This window comes from Pristiophorus japonicus, chromosome 32, assembly GCF_044704955.1.
Source record: "Pristiophorus japonicus isolate sPriJap1 chromosome 32, sPriJap1.hap1, whole genome shotgun sequence".
NCBI lineage: Eukaryota > Metazoa > Chordata > Chondrichthyes > Pristiophoridae > Pristiophorus > Pristiophorus japonicus.
In genome coordinates this window covers 11,411,519-11,436,138 of record NC_092008.1, presented here as the reverse complement: position 1 = coordinate 11,436,138, position 24,620 = coordinate 11,411,519, and the positions used below count along the sequence as shown (strand labels likewise).

Below are 24,620 nucleotides of genomic sequence, written 5' to 3'. Positions count from 1 at the left end.
TTCTCTCTAGTTATGGAAAAGACAAAAAAAAGTAACGTACTAAATAGGTGCTGAAAACAAAATGTTCTGAGATTTTAAATTATGAGAAAAATTCCACTGCAGTCTAAAAAAAAATAAATCACTCCTGTCCAGTAGGCAGAAAAACTCCATTAAATTAGGGCTTTCATTGACTGATTGGATTTAAACTGCGCAGTGACGCGAAAGGATAGGGAAATTTGGAGACTAAAAGAAATTAAATAAGGCTCATAAGAAATCAAATTTAGAAAATTAGGCTCACAGGGAATAAAATAAGGCTTATGGGGAATTAAATAGAGGATAGGTGTTCAATTCAGGTATGACGTCGACCTTGTATATCACTTGGCCCGTCTAGGCACTGATTGAATTTAAAGCCCGCAGCAATTCGGAAGGTAGGGCCGACGCGAACGCGCAGCAGCGCTGACGCGCAACGACGCGAGATGCGCAGCGGCGCGAGCGTGCGGCCGAGTGGAGAAAGGCAGACGCAGACGCACGGCAACGTAAACGCGTGGTGACGCGAGACGTGCGGCGGCGGCGCACGCGCGCGTAAACGTGGGCCAACGCGAACGCGCAGCAACGCGAACCTCGAAAGTCAGTGCTGATTTCTGTAAGTCGTTGTGTGTTGAGTTTATCAAGCGTGTTTCGGTGGAATAGCGTGGAGACGCGAGCCGCGGGGCGACGCGGTTGTGTGTTGAGTTTGTCAAGCGTGTTTCGGTGGAATCGCGTGGAGACGCGAGCCGCGGGGCGACGCGGCTGTGTGTTGAGTTTGTCAAGCGTGTTTCGGTGGAATCGCGTGGAGACGCGAGCCGCGGGGCGACGCGGCTGTGTGTTGAGTTTGTCAAGCGTGTTTCGGTGGAATCGCGAGCCGCGGGGCGACGCGGCTGTGTGTTGAGTTTGTCAAGCGTGTTTCGGTGGAATCGCGTGGAGACACGAGCCGCGGGGCGACGCGGCTGTGTGTTGAGTTTGTCAAGCGTGTTTAGGTGGAATCGCATGGAAACGCGAGCCGCGGGGCGACGCGGTTTTGTGTTAGATTAGTAAGTTTGTTAAGTCTGTTTTTCAGCAAAGTCTGTTCGTTTTAAGTTTGTTTAAATCGCACGACTACGTGAACGCGTAACAACACGATAATGGGTAATCAGTTGGATAAAACAACGGATGCGGGTAGTCCGCTACAAAAGTTATGTGAAGAATTCCCTGAAAGAGCTGAAGACTTTAGAAAATTATCAGGAGCCCTGAACAAATTATTGGGAGATGATCAATGGCCTCTAGGTGGCACTAGAAGCGTAGAGGTAGTTAAAAAAAAAGCACAGGGATTGTCAAAAAAAAAATTAAAAGATGCATCACTTCTGTCAAGTTGGCAAATAAATTAGGACTTTCATTGACAGAGGGAACACATGTTAAAACTGTAGACGTCTTTAAAAAAAAAGAATGTGCGCACGAGAAACTTACTAAAAGATCCTCTGGGACCTCTGAGAAAGGTATTGACCGACTACATAGTAAAATGGCTGGCTTTGTGTTAACCGAGGCTGATGATGAAATTGATGAGTGGTCACTGACTCAGCGCCCAACGGCGCCTCCCGCACCCCCTGGCCCCTTGCTCCAGTCCTCTTCCCAACACCCTCCACCTTACACTTCAGCGAGAGGAGTTAAAAATAACCCCATACCACCAAAGCAACAAACCCAAACTGACTCCTCATCCTCTGATAGCGATTCGGATCCCCAGTTCACAAGCAATATAGCCGAAAGGACCAGATCTCACACTCGAAAGGGCAGAACTATATCTCGATATCACAGACAGTCCCGTAAATCTTCTAGTCAATCTACCAGTCCAAGTTGTGAAAGATATAGCAAACACCCCCGCCGATCGAGACGCAGAACTGTCAAGCAGTCAGACAGCTCCGAAACATCCTCCGACCTAGAAATTATTTCCAAGATCCCAAAGTCCCGACACCCATTCCCTGTCAGACCAATGCCAAACCCTGATGCACAACAAGCTGCAGACCACCCCACTATAGATGTCTATGTGATCTTCGAACAACTATTTGATTGCTCACGCTATCCGGACAAATGGAAAGGGCAGTTAGATATTATTGGCAGGAAAAGAAAGGGGAGGGGGGAGGTGCGCCCCCAACCCGGGTCAAGACTGAATACGTGACTAGAAAGGAAGAGCCATCTCGGGAGGAAGGATCAATAGAACCGTAGTGTTGCATTGGATGGATAAGCAAGGATACGGTTATACTAAACAACCAAACGGCCCGAGCCCTGCTAATAAACCTCCCTATTGTCCCCGGCATGGTATGAGAAGAGGCCGGGACTGGGTAAGAGGAATTGACTGTTTTAATTGTGGGCAGGAAGGACATTGGAATAAAAATTGCCCCTACCGTCAGCATGGAAAAGGAAGAGGAGGAAGAGGAGGGGGGCAAGGGGGGAGAGGAGGATCTTACACTAACTTCTCCCAGAACAACCCCTTTGGTCAATTGTCCCCCGATTGACTACGCAGCTTGATTGTACAGGGATCCTCCCCGGACGACGAACCAATGATATTGTTAAAAATTCTGAACGAGTGGAGACCCTTTCTGATAGATACGGGAGCCTTTATGTCTTCTGTACAATCAAAGCTTATACTCCCTGCCTCTACTGAAACACAGGAACTTTCAGGATTCCTGGGACAAATCTCGACATTTCCGGTGTCAGAATCAGTTAAAGTGAGTTACCAGGAAGAATCGGTAGAACATTGATTTGTTATCACTACCAATCTGGACTGTAACTTGATGGCTAGAGACCTCCTCTGCAAATTCCAGTTGCATTTGGAGTGTGGAGATGATGGGATTATTGTAAAACAAGGAACCCTTAAGCGGCAGTATAATACCACTAGAACCCCTCAGTGGTGGTCTCTGGACCTGCCGCAGGAACCCTATCACGTAACCCTAGCATGCGATCCCAGCGGAAAGAATCAGGACCTGCAGAACTTTTATCAGGATCACGAAGGGAAAGTGAAGGGAATTCTATTAAGGGCTAGAGTGACTGGACCGGAAGGAGAGGCAGATTTTGTGGAAGTGGATAAGAATCTGTGGAAACAGCCCCTAACAATGGCACCGCATATTGCTCGTGAAGTATTAGCCCCTCACCATGCTAAAGATTTGGGAGTTATGGTACGCAAGGCCATAGATGAGGCTGACCCTACCAGCTGGGATGTGCAAATCGTAAAACATGGCCGAACAGTCCAATTTCATGGGGACCCCGAGAAGGTCTTAACGACTCTACAGCATCATACTGGCTCGGACATACCTAACTATGTGGATCCTCATGTGTGGGCAGAGGACCCCTCCCAAGTGGGTTATACTCCCATTGATCCGATTGAGATCCCAGTGCAGGGCAATGTGGACTGGCCCTCTATCCGACAGAACCCACTGAAATCACAGGCAATCCTAAACTGACCTTTCGGCACTGTACTGCAATTAATCCGGCCTGTTTTATCTTTAATTTAAGAGGCCACATCAGTCAGGGAAGATTTAGTTGATGTACCAATGGAAGATCCAGACTGTATTCTTACTGAGCCACCCCAAGATGAGGAAGAGCCCAGTCATGATTGTTTATGTATGTTGACGGAAGTACTTCAATTAATCCAGAAGATACACGAATCTCAGGATACGCCATAGTAAACCAGGAGAATCAGGTCTTGGAATCTGCCGCTTTTGAAACTGCCTATTCTGCTCAACAAGCTGAACTATTTGCCCTTACCAGAGCCTGTATCTTGGCTAAAGATCTCAAAGTCAATATCTATACCGACTCTAGGTATGCCTTTGGGGTGGCCCATGATTTCGGACAATTATGGAAAAATAAGGGATTCCTAACCTCACAGGGGAATGAGATATCTCATAAACAACTAGTATCTGATTTGTTGCAAGCCCTCATGTTCCCCAAACGCATTGCCATTGTCAAATGTACCACCCACACTGCCGGAAATTCTCTGGTTGATATAGGGAATCGTTGTGCTGACCAAGAGGCCAAACAGGCCTCTCGTGACCAACAGATGGTAGTGCCTAAAATTATGTGTCAGACTAAAAATCCTGCGAAGGATAAGTTAGCCTCGGAAAAACCAATGCCAACCATCCAAGATGTTATAAAAGCACAGGAGGACGCTCCTGAAAAAGATAAACTGTTGTGGAAATATTATGCATGTACTTATGACAATGTTTCTAAACTCTGGATCACTCCCGCGGAATAGACTTGCATGTCTGACAAGTTGGCTCTATGGGTTATTGAATGTATGCATTTTGCTAATCATTGTGGAGCAAGGACCACGAGTGACACACTTTTGGCTACTTGGTGGCACCCTAGACTCCAGGCGCTCACCCAGAACATCAGTAGTCGTTGCCTGGTTGGCCAGCAACATAATCCAGGGAAGGGAGTCCCCTGTGATTGGGGTAAAACGCCCCTACCCGAAGGTCCCTTTGAGACATTTCAGTTGGACTACATTGAGTTGCAAAAAGTTCAGTGTTACAAATATGTGTTAGTAATAGTAGATGTGTTTAGCAGATGGATTGAAGCCGACCCTAACCTGGACAATAAGGCTCAAACTGTTGTTAAGGTGTTAATGAGGGAAATTGTTCCTAGATATGAGATCTCAGCTCGACTGATGACCACCTATGTTCTTTCTCTGACTCAGGCTCTGCGACTAGTTCACAACCAGGTTCAAGATGCTCACCTCGACCTCCCAATTTTACCCGAATTGTCCCTCGCGGCACCAGGGAAGTATGGATTCGGAAGGGATTAGAGCCACAATGGGAGGGGCCTTTTCAGGTGTTACTCACTACCCCCACTGCAGCCAAGGTTGAGGGGAAAAGTGCCTGGGTTCACCTGCACCACTGCAAGCTCACCACCCTCTAACGAACCTATTTTACTGGTTATTCTAACTCCTGTTTCTGTTCCAGACTTCCTCTTCTCCATAGCTGAACAAGGCCGTTGGCATCCTAATTGGAACGTGGACCAGTTTGAACTTTTACCCGTAGTGATAGACAGCCAGCTACACCGACGGTGACCTGAGAAGAGAGACGGGAAAACTGAACTCTTTTAATCAGCAAAATAATTGGACTATTTATCTGAATCCTGAGCCATAATATGAAACTGTCTGTATGCCACAGTCTGTATAATAGTGTTGATATATGACAGTTTCGGCGCATGGGAGGGGAGACAGAGACGAGAGCTACATGTCTTATGTTTATGCGCAAAATGGGAACTTTTCTGGATATTAGGTGTGTTCACATTCCCTATACATTTTACTCCTAGAATGATCCTAAGTGTTATCATGGAATGATAAAAAGGGGGAATATGAATGTTTAAAATGTATAGAGACATTGAAGTTGAGAACGTGGGAATTGTATAGGGACAGTATAAGCTAACAAAGAATTCATGGAGGAATAGCCATGACATCTCGGACTCGAGACTGCGAAATGTTACAACACTAACACATATTGAAACAAAACCCACAGCTTGCAGAAAAACCTCAAGGTCTTATTAAATCATGTTATTAACCTGAAACATTACCAGAAGGTCTTTGTTTAAAATCAGACCATACTTAGGTCGGCTTATGAGTGGACAAAGGGAAAGAGGGACCAAAAGAGATAGGTTGAACTAGGATGTCACTCTAGCCCTATCTTGTTATCTTTTGCCGAGAATGTATAACTGTTGTCGCTTTACGATGTAACTTCACCTATCCGTAGGGAGTGTGTACGCTCTATCCAGAGGGTATATCTTCTGTCTGATAGGTCTTGCCGGCCAGTAAAATAAAGACTGCTTTGTTCCAAGCACAAGAGGTATTCGACTCAGTAATTTTACTGAACCAGATTGAGAGAAAAGAATCTACATTTACACTGCTACCTTCAGGGATCTGTGGACCTGCACTCCAAGGTCTCTTTGTTACTCTACGCTTCTCAATGTACTCCCATTTAATGTGTATTCCCTCACGTTGTTAGCCCTCTCCAAATGCATCACCTCACACTTCTCTGGATTGAATTTCATTTGCCACTGTTTCGCCCACCTGACCAGTTCATCGATATCTTCCTGCAGCTTTCTTCATCATTATCAACCACATGGCCATTTTTTTGTATCACAATATCTCATCCCAGGAATCAATCAAGAGAACTTCTGTTGTACTGCCTCCAAGACAAGTATATCCAAGAGAACACGAATAGTCTACAAAGGAATATAGATAGACTAAGTGAGAAACATACAAAATAGAAACATAGAAAATAGGTGGAGTAGTAGGACATTCGGCCCTTCAAGCCTGCATCACCATTCAATATGATCTTGGCTGATCATTCCCTCAGTACCCCATTCCTGCTTTCTCTCCATACCCCTCGATCCCTTTAGCCATAAGGGCCACATCTAACTCCTTTTGAATATATCTAACGAACTGGCCTCAACAAATTTCTGTGGTAGAGAATTCCACAGGTTCACAATTCTCTTGAGTGAAGAAGTTTCTCCTCATCTCGGTCCTAAATGGCTTACCCCTTATCCTTAGACGGCGACCCCTGGTTCTGGACTTCCCCAACATTGGGAACATTCTTCCTGCATCTAACCTGTCCAACCCCGTCAGAATTTTACATGTTTCTATGAGATCCCCTTTCATTCTTCTAAATTCCAGTGAATATAAGCCTAGTCGATCCAGTCTTTCTTCATATGTCAGTCCTGCCATCCCGGGAATCAGTATGGTGAACCTTCGCTGCACTCCCTCAAGAGCAAGAATGTCCTTCCTCAGATTAGGAGACCAAAACTGTACACAATATTCAAGGTGTGGCCTCACCAAGGCCCTGTACAACTGCAGTAAGACCTCCCTGCTCCGAAACTCAAATCCTCCCGCTATGAAGGCCAATATGCCATTTGCCTTCTTCACCGCCTGCTGTACCTGCATGCCAACTTTCAATGACTGATTTACCATGACAGCCATGACTCCACTTTTCCTAATCTGTCACCATTCAGATAATATTCTGCCTTCCTGTTTTTGCCACCAAAGTGGATAACCTCACATTTATCTACATTATACTGCATCTGCCATGTATTTGCCCACTCACGTAACCTGTCCAAGTCACCCTGCAGCCTCTTAGTATACTCCTCGCAGCTCACACTGCCACCCAGCTTAGTGTCATCTGCAAACTTGGAGATATTACATTCAATTCCTTCGTCTAAATCATTAATGTATATTGTAAATAGCTGGGGTCCAGCACTGAACCTTGCGGTACCCCATTAGTCACTGCCTGCCATTCTGAAAAGGACCCGTTTATTCCTACTCTCTGCTTCCTGTCTGCCAACGAATTCTCTATCCACGTCAATACGTTACCCCCAATACCATGTCCTTTAATTTTGCACACCAATCTCTTGTGTGAGACCTTGTCAAAAGCCTTGTGAAAGTCCAAATACACCACATCGACTGGTTCTCCCTTGTCCACTCTACTAGTTACATCCTCAAAAAATTCTAAAAGATTTGTCAAGCATGATTTCCCTTTAATACATCCATGCTGACTTGGACCGATCCTGTCACTGCTTTCCAAATGTGCTGCTATTACATCTTTAATAATTGATTCCAACATTTTCCCCACTGCCGATGTCAGGCTAACCAGTCTATAATTCCCTGTTTTCTCTCTCCCTCCTTTTTTAAAAAGTGGGTGGGGGTGGGATGGATGTGGGACTAATAGACAGAGTCAGGTAGGTGGGGACATGATCATAGATCATACAGTAGTACAGCACAGAAGGAGGCCATTGGGCCCATGGAGTTTGAGCCCGCCCTTTCAAAGAGCAACCCAGTTTATCCTACTCCCTAGCTCTTTCCCTGTTCAATCTGTGCCCACCATCCTACCAGACGCTGCATTCCAAATCCTAACCACTCGTCGCATAAAAAGGGTTTTCCTCGCGTCGCCTCGGGTTCTTTTGCCAAGCACTTTCCACCTGTGCCTTCTTATTAACGACCCTTCAGCCAGTGGAAACAGTCTCTCGTTATTTACTCTGTCTAAATCCTTCATGGTTTTAAACATCTATATCAATCTCCTCTTAGCATTCTCTGCTGCAAGGAAAACATCTCCAGCTTCTCCAGTCTCTCCATGTAACTCTATTCCCTCATGCCTGGAACCATTCTAGTAAATATTTTCAGTACCCTCTCCAAAGTCTTCACATCCTTTCTAAAGCGTGGTGCCCAGAATTGGAGACAATAATCTAATAGGCGTTTTATAGAGGTTAGCATAGCCTCCCGGCTTTTGTACTTTATCCCTCTATTTAAGATTAAGAAAGGGAAGATAGACTATGAAAGTAAACTAGCACGAAATACAAAAACAGATAGCAAGAGTTTCTATAGGTATATAAAAAGGAAAAGAGTGGCTAAAGTAAAGATAATAGAGGATGAGACCGGGGAATTAGTAATGGGGAACATGGAGATGGCAGAAACTCTGAACAAATATTTTGTATCAATCTTTACAGTCGAGGACATTAAAAATATCCCAACAGTGGATGGTGAAGGGGCTATAGGTGGGGAGGAACTCAACACAATCACAATCACTAAGGAGGTGGTACTCACTAAGATAATGGGACTAAAGGCAGATAAATTCCCTGGACCGGATGGATTGCATCCTAGGGTCTTAAGAGAAGTAGCGGCAGGGATTGTGGATGCATTGTTTGTAATTTACCAAAATTCCCTGGATTCTGGGGAGGTCCCAGCAGATTGAAAAACTGCAAATGTAACACCCCTGTTTAAAAAAGGAGGCAGACAAAAAGCAGGAAACTATAGACCAGTTAGTCTAATATCTGTGGTTGGGAAAATGTTGCAGTCCATTATTAATGGGATCTGATCGATGGTGCCTTGAGACGAGCGTCTGATAGACAAAGTCAGTTTGTTAAATGTTGTTTAATTTACAGTTTAATTCTTGTTCCCCTTTAACAAGGGGTCGCTTGACACCTTTGAATTGAGGATGATACAATTATCGTGAGCTAACCAACTTAAGACAGACAAAGAGTCTCACTTGTTGCCCATGGCTCCCATAACCAATTGTTGCGGACACTTGGTCCCGCCCCTTTGCACAAAGCAACCAATCCGCGCTGAGCAGCGTCGTGACTTACTTGTTCATTTTGCTCCGAGCAACCGGAGCCCTTTGTGCTCAGGAACCAATCAGAGCCGGATTTGCCTCAATGGGATGCGGTATAAATAGCGCGGGCGGCCACATACGCACCACATGCTCAGGAGCCGCGAGATTAGAAGGACATTATGGTAAGGGCGCGACGTGGAGCGCAGGGAGCGGCGGGGTTCCACCGAGATAGAGAGCCCGACAGGGAGAGCATATCTACAGGGAGAGTGGGGGAGCTACAGGGGGGGGGGGGGGGGGATCCACTGGGAGAGAGGAGCGATCCACCGAGAGACGGGAGATCCACAGGGAGTGTACAGCAATCACAGTAGAGGGGGCGGTGCTTACAGGATCCAATCACCCACAGCAATGGGAGATCCACACAGCACTGGGGATCCAGAGATCGGGAATTTCCCAAAGCCTGGGAGTAAGGGTCCACTTGGAATGCAGGATCAATAGGGAATGGAGAGGACCCAGAGGTTACTGTAACACAATGCGATGCTGCCCACACAGCCCTCTCCTTCCAATCCCACTGACTGTATAAAGCATTACCCTCCTACCTGTGTGAGTAATCATGTGATCTTCCCTCTTTAGCGTGAGTGTATTTCAATCCACATTGGCCAGGCGGGTGTGCAGATCGGCAACGCTTGCTGGGAGCTGTATTGCCTGGAGCATGGGATCCAGCCGGACGGGCAGATGCCCAGTGACAAGACCATCGGAGGTGGCGATGATTCCTTCAACACCTTCTTCAGTGAGACGGGGGCAGGCAAGCACGTTCCCCGAGCCGTGTTTATAGATCTGGAGCCCACTGTGATTGGTAAGGGGAGTGATTGTTGGTGGGTTGGTCAGTCAGTGCTCTCTCTAATCGCATTGCACCGTGGCCTGGATGTATCAAAGTTACTGCAATGTCCTGTATTCCTGTCCTTAAGTCTCGGTTCTCTGCCCCCCAGATGAGGTTCGCACCGGCACTTACCGACAGCTCTTTCACCCCGAGCAGCTCATCACCGGCAAGGAGGATGCGGCCAATAACTACGCACGGGGCCACTGCTCGGTCGGCAAGGAGATTGTGGATCTGGTCTTGGATCGTGTCCGGAAGGTGGTAGGTTCTGTCGCTTTGGTGTGCCGGAAATTCCTGTCTCCCATTGCCCTGTGAAATAATTCGGGGTGATTCCAATATCCTGCGCTTCAGGGAAAGGAGGCGGGCCCGCAGTAGTCACAGCTCGGATTGGGCCCTGTTGGGCATCTATCTTCTCCCCACTGCCCCACTACCCTGGCCCAGCCCCTCCCACTGCATCATCATCATAGACAGTCCCTCGGAATGGAGGAAGACTTCCTTCCAATCTTAGCATGAGTTCTTAGGTGACTGTACAGTCGAATATGAGAACCACAGCCCCTGTCACAGGTGGGACAGATAGTTGTTGAGGGAAGGGGTGGGCAGGGAGTCTGGTTTGCCGCACGCTCCTTCCGCTGCCTGCGCATTATTTCTGAATGCTCTCGGCGACGATACTCGAGGGGCTCAGCACCCTCCCGGATGCATTTCCTCCACTTAGGGCAGACTGGTCTTTGGCCAGGGACTCCCAGGTGTCAGTAGTGAGGCTTTATCAGGGAAGCTTTGAGGGTTTCCTTGCAATGTTTCCTCTGCCCGCCTTTGGATCGTTTGCCGTGGAATAGTTCCGAGTACAGTGCTTGCTTTGGGAGTCTCGTGTCTGGAATGTGAACGATGTGGCCTGCCCAGTGGAGCTGGTCGAGTGTGGTAAGTGCTTCGATGCTGGGGATGTTGTCTTGGATGAGGACGCTAATATTTGTGCGTCAGTCCTCCCAGGGGATTTGTAGGCTCTTGCAGAGACATAGTTGGTGGTATTTCTCCACTGCCCCCATTGCCTCACCGCTCAGGCTCTCACTGTCCCATCTCGCAAGCTCCCACTAACTGTTCCATCTCACCAGGGACTGGCTGTCCATTTGCTTCTGTACAGCTTTAACTGGCCCTTGACTATAGATTGCATTTCCTGATCCATTTAATGTTGTTCACTTTCTTTGCTCACAGGCTGACCAGTGCACAGGACTACAGGGTTTCCTCATCTTCCACAGTTTCGGGGGTGGGACCGGCTCGGGCTTTACTTCGCTCCTGATGGAGAGACTCTCCGTCGACTACGGCAAAAAATCCAAACTGGAGTTTTCCGTTTACCCAGCGCCGCAGATTTCCACCGCGGTGGTCGAGCCCTACAATTCCGTGCTGGTCACCCACTGCACCCTCGAGCACTCTGACTGTGCCTTCATGGTGGACAACGAGGCCATTTACGATGTGTGTCGCCGTAACCTTGACATCGAGCGTCCCACCTACACCAACCTCAACCGTCTCATGGCACAGTTAGTGTCGTCCATCACAGCGTCACTACGGTTCGACGGTGCCCTGAATGTGGATCTGACTGAGTTCCAAACCAACCTGGTCCCCTATCCCCGCATCCACTTCCCGCTGGCGACCTATGCGCCCCTTATTTCGGCCGAGAAGGCTTACCACGAGCAACTATCCACTGCGGAGATCACCAACGCATGCTTTGAGCCAGCCAACCAGATGGTGAAGTGCGACCCCCGCCAAGGCAAGTACATGGCGTGCTGCATGCTGTACCGAGGGGACGTGGTGCCGAAGGATGTCAACGCTTCCATTGCCACCATCAAGAGCAAGCGCTCGATCCAGTTTGTTGATTGGTGCCCGACTGGGTTCAAGGTAAGTGTGGCTTCTGTGTCCAATCCATGGGGCCCTGAGGAAACATGCACTGTGACAACCTGATCTCCCACGTGAACAATACGGCTGTTCTGACCGGGTCAAAAGATGTCCATCCATTCAGGAACAGTCCCTCCCCATTCCTGGACAAAAAGGAGCTCCCTCTGAGGCTCGAGGTGTAATTCTCAGCTTCAATCCTTGAATGCAGTCCTGAATGTCCCAGGAGAGTTCCCGCCTTGAAACAAGGAAAAGGCTTCCTGAAAACCAAGGCCTCAAGCGAGACAGTAAATGCCAAAACAGAATTAGCTCCTGATTGCAACCTCATGGCACAGTGACCTTCCATTAGAAACTGAACTTTCAGAACTCGGGGAAATGCCCAGTGAATAGCCAGTGCTGGTGTCTTCTACAGTGAAAGACACAAACTTTCAACAATATACCTTTCTGATAATTAAGTGCCTGTCAACAGATGTGATTCTGACGTTTCTTTTTGTGCAACTGAAATCTAACGTATTCTCTTGCCCCCACAGGTTGGCATCAACTACCAGCCCCCGACGGTGGTGCCAGGGGGCGATCTGGCAAAGGTGCAGCGCGCTGTTTGTATGCTGAGCAACACCACCGCCATTTCCTTGGCTTGGACCCGCCTCAACCTCAAATTCGACAAGATGTACGCCAAGCGGGCCTTTGTCCACTGGTACGTGGGAGAGGGGCTGGAGGAAGGGGAGTTCCAGGACGCACGGGAGGACTTGGCGTCACTCGAGAAGGATTACGAAGAGGTGGGGGTCGATTCTGCCGATCTTGACAAGAGGGCGGAGGAGGAGGAAGAATAAGATTTATTAATTTAGAAAGTGAAAAAAGTTTAATTAAGTTTCACATTTATGTTACAAAACGATTTATTAATTTAGAAAGTAAAATAATAATAATTTCACTGATATTACTAATTATCAAGAAAATAAATGTATTTGATAAATCATTTTAGAATTGTGTCCGTTTATTTGCTAAGAATACACAAGAGGTTGGGAAACACTATGAAAAGGGTTAAAGTTAAAGGTTCCTCTGAACCCAAAATGGGATTAATTAACCCCCACGGGTATTCGAACAGATTTTACTTTGCAGGGGAATCTGAGGGTCTTTGACCTTACAAAGGCCTTCCTGTCTAGTTCCTCTTCTCTCTTCCTGCTTCTCCCTTTATCTCTTCCCCTTTTCTCTCGGTCTCTCTCCTCTAGCTCCCTCAATCGTTCTCTCTGTGTCTCTCCCCTTCTCTCTCCTCCTCCTGGTGCCAATTCAGTCCACCGCTGGGAATCAGGGCGAAAACTCTCCACTGGCCCACTCTCCACTCCAAAGTAGGATGATTTTGGTTGCTGGAAAGCTTTCTCCCTGATTCCTTTTAGATGGAACAGCCCCTGGACATCACTGCAGGAGTTCCTCAGGGCAGTGCCCTAGGCCCAACCTGCTTCAGCTGCTTCATCAATGACCTTCCCTCCATCATAAGATCAGAAGTGGGGATATTCGCTGATGACCGCACAGTGTTCAGTTCCATTCACAACTCCTCAGATAAGAGAGCAGTCCATGCCCGTATGCAGCAAGACCTGGACAACATTCAGGCTTGGGCTGATAAGTGACAAGTAACATTTGTGCCACACAAGTGGCAGGCAATGACCATCTCCAACAAGCCAGAGTCTAACCACCTCCCCTTGACACTCAACGGCATTACCATCAACATCCTGAGGGTCATTATTGACCAGAAACTTAACTGGACCAGCCACATAAATGCTGTGGCTACAAGAGCGGATCAGAGGCTGGGTATTCTGCAGCGAGTGTCTTACCACCAATGTCTTTCCACCAAAGACTTTCCACTGGGTATTCTGCAGCTTCCTGAAAACCAAGGCCTCAAGCAAGAGTCTTTCCACCATCTACAAGGCACAAGCCAGGAGTGTGATGGAATACTCTCCACTTGCCTGGATGAGTTGCAGCTCCAACAACACACAAGAAGCTCGACATCATCCAGGACAAAACAGCCCGCTTGATCGGCACGCTACCCACCACCTTCAACATTCATTCCCTCCACCACCGGCGCACCGTGGCTGCAGTGTGTACCATCTACAAGATGTACTGCAGCAACATGTCAAGGATTCTTCAGCAGCACCTCCCAAACCCGCAACCTCTACCGTCTAGAAGGACAAGGGCAGCAGGCAGATGGGAACACCACCACCTCCACGTTCCCCTCCGAGTCACACACAACATCCCGACTTGGAAATATATCGGCGTTCCTGCATCGTCGCTGGGTCACAATCCTGGAACTCCCTCCCCAACAGCACTGTGGGAGCACCTTCACCACACGGACTGCAGCGGTTCAAGAAGCTCACCACCACCTTCTAGAGGGCAATTAGGAATGGGCAATAAATGCTGGCCTTTGCAAAAGGACTGAGGAGGAGGAAGAATAAGGTTTATTAATTTAGAAAGGGGAAAGAGTTTAATTAAATTTCACATTTATGTTACAAAACGACATGTTAATTAATAAAGTAAAAAATAACAAATTAACATTGATGTTACTAATTATCATCAAGAAAATAATTACAGTTGAAAAACCATTTTGGAATTGTGTTGGTTTATAAGCCAAGATAAGCAGAGAGGATGTTTCCACTGATGAGGGAGAATCGAACTAGAGGGCACGATCTTGGAATAAGGGGCCGCCCATTTAAAACTGAGATGAGGTGAAAATTTTTTTATCAGAGTGTTGTAAATCTGTGGAATTTGCTGCCTCAGAGAGCTGTGGAAGCTGGGACATTGAATAAATTTAAGACAGAAATAGACGGTTTCTTAAACGATAAGGGGTTTTGGGGAGCGGGCAGGGAAGTGGAGCTGAGTCCATGATCCGATCAGCGAAGATTGTATTGAATGGCGGAGCAGGCTCGAGGGGCCGTATGGCCTACTCTTGTTCCTATTTCTTATGTTCTTATAGTTTTATCTGTCAGACGCCATCTATCAGAATCCAATCCATCAGACCTTCATCTGTCATGCCCACATCTATCACACCAACCTCTATCAGACCCACATCTATCACACCAACCTCTGTCAGACCCACATCTATCACACTAACCTCTGTCAGACCCACATCTATCACACCAACCTCTGTCAGACCCACATCTATCACACCAACCTCTGTCAGACCCACATCTGTCAGACCCACATCTATCAGCTCCCCATCTACCAACCCCACGTCTACCAGACGCAAATCTATCTGTCCCACATCTATCAGATCCTATTCTGTCGGACCTACATATGTTAGAGCCCATCTATCAGAGCCAATCTATTATTCCCATATCTTTTAGAACCTGTCTAAAATCCCTACCAATTTATGGCCTCGTCTTTCTAACCCTTTCTATCAGATCCTCATCAACCAGACTTGCCCCAATCGGACCACATCCATCAGACTCCGATCTGTAATTCCCATTCTATCAGCCCAACGTCTATCAGATATCCATCTATCAGAACCCATCAATCAGACCCACATCTACCAGTCCCCCATCTATGAGACTCTATCAATCAGACACATCTATCAGATCCTCATCTGTCAGACCCCTATAATTCAGACACATAGCTGTCAGCCCCATCTATCAGCCACAATCCATCAGACCACTAAAGATTGGATAGGCTGGGGTTGTTTTCCTTGGAACAGAGGCAGCTGAGGGGAGACCTGATTGAGGTGTATAAAATTATGAGTGACCTGGATAGTGTGGATAGGAACGACCTGTTTCCCTTGGCAGAGAGGTCAGCAACCAGGGGGCATAGATTTAAAGTATTTGGGGGGTGGTTTAGAGGAGATACGAGGGGAAATGTCTTCAACCAAAGGGTGGTGGGGGTCTGGAACTCACTGCCTGAAAGGATGTTAGAGGCAGAAAGCCTCATCACATTTAAAAAATACTTGGATGTGCACTTAAAGTGCCGTAACCTACAGGGCTACGGTCTGAGAGATAGAAAGTGGGATTAGGCTGGGCTGGCTCTTGGCCGGCTGGCGCGGATACGATGGGCTGAAATGGCCTCCTTCCATGCTGTAAATTTCTACCAGGCCCCCATCTTCCAGACTCCATCTATCAGAATTTCATGTATGAGATTCACGCCTGACATCTATCAGATCCCCATCGATCAGACCTACATACGTTAGACACCATCCACCATATCCAAATCTGTCATATCCACAGCTTTATGACCCTCTCTGGAATCCCGATTTGTATACTCGCATCTGTCAGTCCCACGTCTGCCAGCTCCACACCCCAGATCCCTAGTTATCCATCCCACTTCTGTCATACCCCATCTATCCAGTCCCCATTTTTCTGACGCCATCTATCAGATCCTCATCAATCAGAGCCCATCTATCAGATATCCATATATTGTACTCACATGTATCACAGCCCATTCATCAGTTCTGTATCCAGCAGACCCTCATCTGTAAGACCTCTTTAAATCTGACATCCAGCTGTCAGCCACATCTATCAGCTACAATCCATCAGACCACCATCTATCAGACCCCGCTCATCTATCAAAACCACATCTATCAGATCTCCAGCTATCAGACGCTGAATTATCAGACCCCCTCAATGAGATACCCGTCTATGAGACACACATTTTTCAGATTCCATCTATCCGAAGGCCATCTATCAAACTCCATCTGTCAAATCCACATCTGTCAAACCCAAGTCTGTTAGATCCTACACATCAGTCCCACATCTCTCAGACCACACATATCAGATTTCCATCTATCCTACCCACATCTGACAGACGCCATCTATCAAAACCCCATCTATCAGGCCCTAATCTATTAGATCCACATCCATCAGCCCCTCCTCTGTCAGACGTCCATCTTTCAGACTCATCTTTGCCAGATCCACATCTTTCAAACCCCATGTATTAGATCCACATCTGTCAGACCCACCTCTTTCAGACCTCATCTGAGATCCCCATCTATAGTGGCCCCATCGTCCAAAGCCTTGCTATCAGATCTCCATCAATCAAACCTGCCTCAATCAGACCACATCTATCAGACCCCGTTCTGTCAGCCCCCATTCTATCAGTCCCACACTATCATATGTCCATTTATCAGAACCCATCAATCAGCCCAACCCCCGTCTATCATATCCACATTTATCAACTCCTCATCTATCAGAGCCACATCTGTCAGACCCACATCTGTCAGATCCTACAAATCAGTCCCATATCTCTCAGACCTACATATATAAGACCCTAATGTGTCCGACCCCTTTCTGTCAAATCCCCACCAATCAGACCCATTTCTGACAAACCACCATCTGTCAGATCCGAGTCTGTCAGATCCAATCTTTCAGATTCCCATTTATAAGACCCACAACTGTCAGATAGCAACTATAACATTTATATAGTGCCTTTAACATAGCAAAACATCCTAAGGTTCATGACCACATATCAATCTATCAGATCCACATCTGTCAGACCCAAATCTGTTAGATACTACATATCAGTCGCACATCTCTCAGATCATATATATCAGATCCCCATTTATCCTACCCACATGTCAGATGCCATCTATCAGACCCTTTGTCACCTCTAGACCTGACTACTCCTCAATGTACTCCTGGCTGGCCCCCCACATATTCTACCCTGCATAAACTAGAGGTGATCCAAAACTCGGCTGCCCGTGTCCTAGCTCGCACCGAGTCCCACTCACACATCACCCCCTGTGCTCGCCTCAAATTTCAAAATTCTCATCCTTGTTTTCAGATCCATCCATGGTCTCGCCCCTCCCTATCTCTGTAACCCCCTCCAGCCCCACAAAGCCACCTGAGATGTCTGCACTCCTCTAATTCTGCCCTCCTGAGCATCCCTGATTATAATCGCTCCACCATCGGTGGCCGTGCCTTCTGCTGCCTGGGCCCCAAGTTCTGGAACTCCCTGCCTAAACCTCAGCGCCTCTCTACCTCTCTTTCCTCCTTCAAATAAACCTCTTTAACCTGCGCTAATTTCTCCTTATGCGGCTCAGTGTAAATTTTTTAAAATCTCATAACACTCCTGTGAAGCGCCTTGGAACGTTTCACTCCGTTACAGACGCTATATAAATGCAAGTTGTTGTTGTTAACATGAGCAATATCAATAAAACATTTTTTGACACCGAGCCACAGAAGGATATATCAGGAGAGATGACAAAAAGTTTGGTCAAATAGGTCGGGTTTAAGGAGAAGGAGGAAAGAGATGTAGAGGGATGGAGAGATTTAGGGAGGGAGTTCCAGAGCTGAATTTAAGGAGGGTGGAACATAAGAAACTTGCCAGGAGAGGCCTGGAAATGACAATGCATGGTTGGGGGATCCCGCAGCAGATTAGCTGAGGCAGGATTCGAGACAGGTGATGCTACGGAGGTGCAAGAAGGCAGCCTTGGTGATGGAGCAGGTAAAGGGTCAGGAGTCGGGGTCAAACACAACCCCACGGTTGTGAACGGTCTGATTCAGCTTCAGATAACTGCCAGGGATGGAAATGTTGGTGAGGAAAACGAGTTTGCTGCGGGGACTAAAGACAATGGCTTCAGCCTCCCCAGTATTTAGTTGGAGAAAATCTTGTGCTCATCCAATATTGGATGTCGAACAAGCGTCCAATATCGGAAAATCAGAGACAGTGGGGGGCTCAATTGAGGTGGTGGTGAGGTAGAGCTGGGGCCCATCAGCGTACATGTGGAACATGATGCTGTTTTCAGATCATAATGCCGAAATAATGAGAAATAGGAGGGGGCCAAGGATAGATCCTTGGGGGACTTCAGCGGTAACAATGCCGGTGCAGGAGATTCTCTGGCTGCAATTCGATCGATAAAAATGGAACCATGCAAGGGCAGTTCCATCCAGCTGGATGACAGAGGAGATGCATTGGAGGAGGATGGAGTGGTCAACTGTGTCAAAGGTGGCAGGCAGACGGAGAACGAAGAGGAGAGAAACGGCCACTTAGAATGTCATGTGTGAGTTTGGAGAGGGCAGTTTCAGTACTGTGGTGGGAGCGGAAACCGGATTGGAGGGATTCTAAAATATAATTGCGGGAAAAATGGGCACGGATTTGGGAGGCGACAACACATTCAAGGACTTTCCAGAGGAAAGGGAGGTTGGAGATGGGGTGGTAGATTGCAAGGATGAGGGATCAAGGGTGGGTTTTTTTGAGGCAAGGGGTGATGACGGTGGATTTGAAGGTGAGGGGGGACAGTACCTGAGGAGAGAGAAGCGTTAACCATATCAGCTAACATGGAAGGCGAGAAGGGAAGTTGGGTGGTCAGCAGTTTGGTGGGAATACAGTCGAAGGAGCAGTAGATGTGTCTCATGGACAGGCTGAGCAAAGAAAGAGCAAGCAGTAGATGGGATAGAATCTAGATATCCATCCACGTCTATCAGACCATATCTATCAGAACCCCATTTTTCAGACCCACATCTATCAAGTCTCCAGCAATCATATCTGCCTCAATCGGACCACGTCTATCAGAACTCGATCTGTTAGACCCATACTATCATATCCACGTCTCTCAGAATTTCATCTATCAGATTCCCATCAGCTCCACATCAATCGGACACAAATCTATCAGAGTCCCATCTATCAGCCCCACATTGTTAGGCTCACATCGATCACATCCCCATGTATCAGGCCCCATTCTATCAGGCTCCCATCGATTGGAAATCCATCTATCAGACTCAAATCTTTCAGATCCCCATCTGTTAGATGTTACCTATCAAACCCACATCTCACAGACCTACATATGAAAGATACTCGTCTATCCACCTCACCTGTCAGATCCCTATCAACAAACCCACATCTGATAGATGGGGGTCTGATAGATGATGGTCTCATAGATGGGGGTCTGATAGATGGGGTTCTGATAGATGGGGGTCTAATTGATGTAGATCTGTAAGATCTCCATCTATCAGACCCACATCTGTCAGACTCACATCTATCAGACCCACATCTGTCCTACCCCCATCTATCAGACCCCCATCAATCAGACCCCCATCAATCAGAGCCCCATCTATCAGACCCCCATCTATCAGACCCCCATCTATCAGACCCCCATCTATCAGACCCCCATCTATCAGACCCCCATCTATCAGACCCCCATCTATCAGACCCCCATCTATCAGACCCCCATCAATCAGACCCCCATCAATCAGACCCCCATCAATCAGACCCCCATCAATCAGACCCACATGTATCAGACCCCCATCTATCAGACCCCCATCTATCAGACCCCCATCAATCAGACCCCCATCTATCAGACCCCCATCTATCAGACCCACATCTATCAGACCCACATCAATCAGACCCCCATCAATCAGACCCCCATCAATCAGACCCCCATCTATCAGACCCCCATCTATCAGACCCCCATCTATCAGACCCCCATCTATCAGACCCCCATCTATCAGACCCCCATCTATCAGACCCCCATCTATCAGACCCCCATCAGTCAGACCCCCATCAGTCAGACCCCCATCGATCAGACCCCCATCAGTCAGACCCCCTTCAGTCAGACCCCCTTCAGTCAGACCCCCTTCAGTCAGACCCCCATCTATCAGACCCACATCTCATCATCATCATAGGCGGTCCCTCGAACGAGGATAACTTGCTTCCACATGGGTTCACAGATGTTTCAATGAAGGACCCGATATTCCAGTCCTGAACTCCAATTGAAGGGGTGGAAGATGCCTTGCATGGATTTTTTAAACATGTGGTGACCGTTGCACATCAGCCATCACCCACATCTGTCAATTACCATCGAAATGACCACCATCTATGAGACTACCATCCGTCAGATTCCCATCTTTCAAACCCCATTTATTATAGCCTCATTAATCAGACCCACATCTATCAGACTACCAGCTATGAAACTACCATCCATCAGATCTCCATCTACGAGACCCCCATCCATCAGATGCCATCTGTCAGACTCCATGGCCCTAGTATTAATATGGAGACAGGAAGAAAGCGGAGATGTGGCGATTATGGGGTGATGAACGTGACACATCTTGGTACATGTGGGAATGCCCAATTTCAATAGGAATGTACCATTATCATTTACCTTCCTAGTTTGGATTCCAATGTGCGTGAGAGGACATAACCCAAACTCGCATGATGCGATGTCCCTTCGTCTATTTGAAGGCCCAGTTCACAGATGAAATAGAGGTGGAAGTTTGTAGATTTCAACAATCCATTTGAAGGATAAAAGTATTTGTGATGGCTGGAAAGGGAGCAGAAGGGTGCCTAGATTCATTGCATCATCCCTGGATGTACTGCTGGGTACAGACTGTCTCGGAGGGTCACCCTGTTTCCACCAGGGCAACACAGAAACTTGCTTCCACCACTAAGCAGGTGTGGCTAGAGGTGGAATAGGAGCTGGATCCATTGCAGAACACATTTTAATGACCTTACCAGGCCAGGAAAGGTGGGCAAAGTACTAGGAGCACCTACATTCCATAATACATCTCATAGTACATCCACTCCCAATCTGTCTTGTCAGGCACACTCTGTTACATATGCATGCCTACAATGTTATGATGTACTGTAACACTGAATGTACCTTCACCCTGTACACACCTTACTTATACACCAGAGGGTGCTGCAACGGGAGACCTAAGGGTCACCTGCACACTGCAGGTAACCCAGTATAAAAGGGAGCTCACCTCTTGGTGTCCTCACTCTAGGAGCTGCAATAAAGGACTACAGTCTTCACAGTTTAAGTACCATATCCCTGCCTAGTGGAGTCATTAACAGAGTGAATACATATACTATAACTGGCGACGAGATCACGAACTACACGCACAACATTTCAAATCCCAGCAACTTTCAACAATTCACCGATGGGGAAGACTGGGACGCCTTCATGGAAAGGTTAGACTACTTCTTCATAGCCAACAACCTGGACGGGGACTCACTGGCCACACTGCTGAACAAGCGCAGGGCCATTCTGCTTAGTAGTTGTGGGCCCACTATCCATGGCCTCGTCAGGGACTTGCTAGCCCCAGCGAAGACAACAACCAAGAGCTATGGGGAACTTGTAACCTTAATACAAGAGCAACTAAAACCCAAAGAAAGCATCCTCACAGCAAGGCACCGGTTTTATACTCACCGCCGACCCGAAGACCAAGAAATTGCTAAGTATGCTGCACAGTTAAGAAGACTAGCTGCACCGTGTGATTTTGGCTACTACCTTAACGAAGCACTAAGGGACATATTTGTTACCGGAATTGGCCACGAGGGCTCCCTCCACAAACTGCTTTCTGCGGACATCACAGTCACCCTGCACAAGGCACTTAAAGTGAGCCAGGCTGACTCCAAGCGAATGATGACCCACACCCAGGACTCTAAACTAACGAGTGCAATGAACCGAATGGCGACTTTTAAAGGCAGAAATGTTGCCCCAAGTCCCGCAAACCTGAGTCTGCCACATGGGGCCAACTGGCTAGTCCCATGCCGGCGCTGTGGAAGAACCCACTGGGCCCACCAGTGCTGCTACAAAGACTATACCTGCAAAGGCTGCAACGCGAAAGGTCACCTTCAGAGAATGTGCAGAAAAAGCTTTACTCACCGCGTCGCTGAAGAGTTGGCTGATCACCTGGGCTCCGACACAGATGAAAACGAAGCTGCTCAACCCCTGGAAGTGGAATATGGAATTTATACCTGCTCGACCGAAAGTTCCCCGTGGAAGATGGAAGTAGACATCAACAGAGTTCCAGTTTTGATGGAGATCGACACAGCGGCGAGCCAGTCTTTGATGAGCCAGACGACCTTTGAAAAACTTTGGATCAATCCCGCCAAACAACCAAAACTGTCTCCTGTCCAGGTGAAGCTGTTCACCTACACCAAAGGAAAAATCCTGGTCGTTGGCAGCGTGGACGTCCAGGTCTCCCAGGGCGGTGTTGTGGATATGTGAACTGGATATATGGAAATAAAGACAGTAAAGTGAACTGGATATATGAAAATGGATAAGCCATGGAAAAATAACTAAGAGAATGTCAGATTGCAAATAATACAACTTCAGCACAATTAACAGACTTTCTCAAGGTTTTAAGTTACTAATCATGCCAGTATAAATTGTAACATGAAATGGATATATGAAAATATTTTCATATTTCATATTAAAATATTAAATATTAAAATATGAAAATCAGCACAATTAGCAGAATTGCAAGGTCTAAGTTAGTAGTCACGCCAGTAAAATTGTAACATTTAGAAACAATGCATGAGCTTTAGTAAAAACAGCTCATATAGATGTCGGCTCATGAGTGGAGAAAGGAAAGGAGGGATCAAAAGGGATAGGATGAACTAGGATGTCATTCTAATTGTATCTTGTTATCTTGTACCAAAAAAATGTATAACTGTGTGCCTTCACAATGTAAACTTACTTGTCCGTAGGAAGTATGTACGCTCTATCAAGAGAGTACTCCTTCTGTCTGATAAGTCTCGGCCGGTGAGAAATAAAGACTGCTTTGTTTAAAGCACAATCGGTATTCGACTCAGTGATTTCACTGAACCAGATTGAAGGAAAAGAACTCAGAAATCAACATTTGGTGTCAGAAGTGGGATCACAATGGACAGCCGAAAGCTTGTGAATTAAGAGCCAGTCTAGCCTTGGACGAGACGAGGGGAAAGTGGCCACTGGAGTAAGTATACTTTCAATGCTGCTCCAGTTTCCCCCGGTTTCAAAAGTCTGAGGAAAGTTTAGCCACTCGCTGGTTCTCAGGTAGTGTCTGAATGAGATCCAGGTCAATCTGGCGAATACCTTCTAAACTTAGGAAATAAGTGTCCAAGTCAGGTGTGATGTCGACCTTGTACATCACTTGGCCCGTTTAGGCACTGATGGAATTAAACTGCATGATGACGTGAAAGGATAGGGAAATCTGGAGACTAGAACAAATTAAGTAAAGCGCAGCAGGGAGAACAAATTAAGTAAAGCTAATTAAGTAAAGCTCATAGGGGAGAACAAATTAAGTAAAGCTCATTAAGTAAAGCTCATAGGGGATAAGCATCTAAGTCAGGTGTGATGTCGACCTTGTATATCACTTGGCCCGTCTAGGCACTGATTGGATTCGGATCGCGCGGCAATGCGGAAGGTAGGACTAGATAGGGCTAGATAAGGTTAGATCCAATCGCAGGGTGACGCGGAAGGTAGGGTTAGATCGGGCTTGATAGGGGAACGCAAGATTGCGCGGCAACGCGAACCACGGGGTGACGCAAGATCGCACAGCGACGCGAACCGCGGGGTAACGCAAGATCACGCAGCGACGCGAACCGCAGGGTAACGCAAGATCGCGCAGTGACGCGAACCGCGGGGTAATGCGAGATCGCGCAGCAACGCGAACCGCGGGGTGACGCAAGATTGCGCGGTGACGCGAACCGTGGGCCGACGCGAGATTGCGCAGTGACGCGAACCGCGGGCCGAAGTGAGATTGTGTAGTGACGTGAACCGCGGGCCGACGCGAGATTGCGTAGCGACGCGAACCGCGGGGTGACACAGGAGATAGAGTCAATTAGATAGGGTTAGTTTGAATCGCGCGGTGACGCGAACTGTGGGGCGACGCGGGAGATAGAGTTAGTTTAGATAGGGTTAGTTTAAATCACGCGGCGATGCGAACCGCGGGGTGACACAGGAGATAGAGTCAATTAGATAGGGTTAGTTTGAATCGCGCGGTGACGCGAACTGTGGGGCGACGCGGGAGATAGAGTTAGTTTAGATAGGGTTAGTTTAAATCACGCGGCGATGCGAACCGCGGGGCAACGCGGGAGATAGT

At 47.4% G+C, this 24,620-nt stretch overlaps 3 protein-coding genes and 1 pseudogene across 6 annotated transcripts in view; 2 read left to right on the top strand and 2 right to left on the bottom strand.

The window, feature by feature from the left end:
* Positions 1–22,603, bottom strand: part of LOC139240497 (tubulin alpha chain-like) — a 42,058-nt gene extending 19,455 nt beyond the window's left edge. Inside the window, exons 1-2 of one of the 4 annotated variants that reach the window (XM_070869036.1) lie at positions 22,418–22,483; positions 6,053–6,207 (exon numbers count right to left, since the gene is read on the bottom strand). The gene's annotated coding sequence lies outside the window, so the exon portion shown is untranslated. Of the gene's footprint in view, positions 1–4,907; positions 5,015–6,052; positions 6,208–9,679; positions 9,763–22,417 lie in introns of those variants that run through there. The other 3 variants (XM_070869037.1, XM_070869035.1, XM_070869038.1) reach the window with 3 other exon arrangements.
* LOC139240498 (tubulin alpha chain-like) lies at positions 9,242–12,736 on the top strand. The gene is made up of 5 exons (XM_070869040.1): positions 9,242–9,265; positions 9,714–9,936; positions 10,070–10,218; positions 11,164–11,844; positions 12,369–12,736. Exons 1-5 carry the CDS (start codon positions 9,263–9,265, stop codon positions 12,666–12,668), a joined length of 1,356 nt encoding a protein of 451 aa, XP_070725141.1. The 5' UTR covers positions 9,242–9,262; the 3' UTR covers positions 12,669–12,736.
* Positions 18,672–20,432, top strand: LOC139240575 (uncharacterized). The gene is made up of 2 exons (XM_070869117.1): positions 18,672–18,809; positions 19,764–20,432. Exons 1-2 carry the CDS (start codon positions 18,672–18,674, stop codon positions 20,430–20,432), a joined length of 807 nt encoding a protein of 268 aa, XP_070725218.1.
* Positions 22,604–22,673: 70 nt separating the features above from the next.
* The window catches only part of LOC139240574 (tubulin alpha-1C chain-like), a 52,897-nt pseudogene continuing 50,950 nt past the window's right edge, over positions 22,674–24,620 (bottom strand).

Coding starts and splice junctions, on each gene's coding strand:
- LOC139240575 (XM_070869117.1), top strand. CDS start 18,672: ATGGAACCATGCAAGGGCAGTTCCATCCAGCTGGATGACAGAGGAGAT. Junction 18,810..19,763: donor ACGGCCACTTAGAATGTCAT/GTGTGAGTTTGG, acceptor TCCATCTATCAG/ACCCACATCTGTCAGACTCA.
- LOC139240498 (XM_070869040.1), top strand. Junction 10,219..11,163: donor TGGATCGTGTCCGGAAGGTG/GTAGGTTCTGTC, acceptor CTTTGCTCACAG/GCTGACCAGTGCACAGGACT. Junction 11,845..12,368: donor GGTGCCCGACTGGGTTCAAG/GTAAGTGTGGCT, acceptor TTGCCCCCACAG/GTTGGCATCAACTACCAGCC.